This window comes from Pteropus vampyrus, unplaced genomic scaffold (assembly GCF_000151845.1).
Source record: "Pteropus vampyrus isolate Shadow unplaced genomic scaffold, Pvam_2.0 Scaffold279, whole genome shotgun sequence".
In the NCBI taxonomy this organism is placed as follows: domain Eukaryota; kingdom Metazoa; phylum Chordata; class Mammalia; order Chiroptera; family Pteropodidae; genus Pteropus; species Pteropus vampyrus.
The window spans coordinates 483,912-486,957 of NW_011889060.1; the positions used below are offsets into that span (position 1 = coordinate 483,912).

At 44.2% G+C, this 3,046-nt stretch overlaps 1 protein-coding gene across 1 annotated transcript in view; it reads right to left on the reverse strand.

The window, feature by feature from the left end:
• NID1 (nidogen 1) overlaps nt 1-3,046 on the reverse strand; it is a 49,865-nt gene that overhangs the window by 7,278 nt on the left and 39,541 nt on the right. The window contains exon 14 of the mRNA XM_023520820.1: nt 1,789-1,929. Within this exon, the coding sequence (XP_023376588.1) occupies nt 1,789-1,929 (141 nt within the window). The remainder of the gene's footprint in view (nt 1-1,788; nt 1,930-3,046) is intronic.

Here is a 3,046-nt window from a genome sequence, read left to right on the forward strand (position 1 = left end):
AACAGACTTAACACATTCTTTAATTACTGGGGGGAAGGTCATTTCAGAGAAATAATATATGCCAGAAATCGTAGCTGTTACTACTTTTATACAATTATTAGGAGTACAAAGCAGGGGTGTCAGTGACCACAAGCAACACTCCTGGAAGTCTCCCCGAGGTCACGAGTAATTGCTTTTCAAGCCAGGGGCCGCCACGAGGTATGCGACCACAACATGCACCCCGGTGGCCGCCCTGCTAACCGGAAGGTCAAGACCGCAGTGGTTTCCTGACTGTAAGTAAAACCCAGTTAAAAGGTAAAACCCTAGAACGGTTTTCCTGGTGTCACTCGGACCTCTTTCCCCGTCACACATAGAGGACCAAAGGTCATGAATGACGGCTGGAAGGGGAAGATTAACAGCAGCAATGATCTGCTCCCTCTTCCACTGGGTCCGAGGTCAAATCGCACTCAACAGCAACGACATTTTTAACAGAGAGGTAAGATGCAAAAAGGCGTTTTCAAACTTGTGTCCATTAAACCAAACCATGAAAATTGGCAGAAGTTACTTAAATAGCACATCGGCTTCCAGAGAAGGATGTGGAGTCTCTGTCCAAAGCCAGAGGCATCTATCACCACCTCGGCTTCATTCCTGAGGCGGCCTCTCTGGTGAGGGAGCCAAGGATGGAGATAATGCCCCACGGGCAGTTCCACAGGCTCGGGAACCTTCCAGAGCACCAATTGTTAGGGAGATGTTAAACTGGAAATTGGAAAAGCTACATTCGGCCCCAAGGAAAAAGAAATACTAAATGAGGCTCATATATTTTAAAAGTGTGTCTTTGATTTGAGAATTTTGCGGAGGAAGCAAGATGATTTTATACGACAAACATCACCAGCAGGACAGAGTCCTTGGATCAAAAATCAGCTGATGAGTCACTGATGAGTCACTGACTCAGCAATGTGTCATATTTGACCTTTTCAGTACAGACGAATTTTTACGAGTCCTTGGGTTTTTGTTGTAATGGTCTTTAATGTTGATAAAACACATCCCTGTAAAATGGTCTTGACTTATTGACTGTAAGCATTAAAATAATGCAGACAGTCATTGGCTTAAATAAACATCCGTAAACTAAGGCACTGGGATCCAATGCTGAGGGGCGGCCTGTGCCCAAGCGCCCTAAACTGTACCATCAGTAACGCAACGAAGAACTGAGGGATGGCTGGTTTGCTGTCCTCCTCGGGAGCGGGCAACCTGAGCGTGTGCAGGTGCGGGGCACAGAAGAGGAGACACCCCTCACACGCCAGAGGTTACGGGGTAAAGTGACGACCCTGTAACCTGAAAATGGGGAATGGACTCGACTATCAGGGGCCACATTTGCCAATATGCTCGCGACCCTCCCAACTGTCTGATCCATGTGCTTGAGGCCTGTGGGAAACCCCAGACGGAGCCCGCAGTGAGGGGACACTCTGAGAACCAACTGCAGGCTCACCAGCCAGACGCAGAAATGCAAACCCCACCCGGACGGCTGAATGTGGCCCTTACTGTTCATTAAAACTGGCTCCCTCAGCTTTAATTTTGTCCTTCTGAATCTAGCAACGAACCCCAGCTCAGGTGTTCATGATTTAACGTTGAGGCCTCAGAGGATGCTTCAGAGAAGGCTGCGAAGGGTGGTGCTGGAGGCCGAGCGTCCAGCCCCGCTCAAGTCCCCACCTTCTACAAGCAGCTAGACACTCCCACCCTCGCTCTCCCCCCAGAGCCACGTGGGCTGCTAGAAGCAGAACCACAAAGAAGGAATGGCATTTCCGTGCCCACCTTGTCGAATGATGGTGGTTGGCTCTCCGCCATGCAGGCTGGCTCTCCCAATGGAGGGCTCACTGATGTCGGTCCAGTAGACCATCTTGTCCACACAGTCGAAGGCCAGTCCAATGATGACTTTATCCTGGAAGTGCAGACCAGGGGTGAGAGCGGTCCACCCACTAGCATCTGAGTGACCAGTGACGGTGAGCATCTCTCAAGTGCTATAGGCATTCAGACACCTTTTTAAATGAAGTGTCTTCAAGTCTTTTGTCCATTTAAAAATCTTCATTATTGAGTCGTGAGAGTTCTTTGTATAGTCCAGGTAAAAATCTGTTATCGTATACATATGTGCTGGTATATATGTCTATATGTAGACATATATAGACATATATGGTATATATAGACATATATGGTATATATGTCTATATATATGTCAGTATGTAGCTTACTTTTTAATTTTCTTAAAAGGTGTTTTTAAAGAGAAAAGCTTAAAATTTTTATTAAGTCCAATTTATTTTTTTCTCTCATGGCTAATGCTTTTTGTATATCTTCTGAGAAATCTTTTCCTACCTGAAGATCATTAAAAAAAGAAACATAAGATGAATATTGGAAAGGAAAAGGCAAAACCACTCTATTCTAGGACCACATGATTGTCAATGTACCAAATCCTGGAAAGTCTATAAAACTATTATAGCTAATAATCGAATCTAGCAAGGTTGCAGGATACGACATCAATACAAAATTGTATTTCTACTAGCAAAAGATAAAACTTTAAAACAATAATGTTTATAATAGCATCAAAAACAAAGTATTTAAGAATAAATACTTTTAAATGTGCAATATTCTACACTGAATACTACGAAACGCTGCAGAATGAAATCGAAGAAAACCCAAATAGAGAGAAAGTAGCTTAATGGATCGTCAAATTTAATCTTGCTAAGATATATGTCTCTAGAGTTAAAGATTCGATGCCATCTGCATCGAAACCCCAGTGGGCTCATCTCGGTGGGGGAGGGGGATAAAAGCTTCTAATTTTATTCTATAACAGAAATGGAAATGAAAGCGAAGCTTTCATCCTGGGGACCACAGGAGGGGAGCATCTGGAAGATCTTTCACTGGGAAAATCAGAGTTATCGGCGGACACCCCCCCACCGTCCCCTTAACAGGTCAGGTCAAACAGATCGCGAGAATTGACATATGCAAGAATTAACTCAAAATGAATCAAAGACCTACATGTAAGAGCTAAAACTATAAAACTCTTAGAAGAAAACAG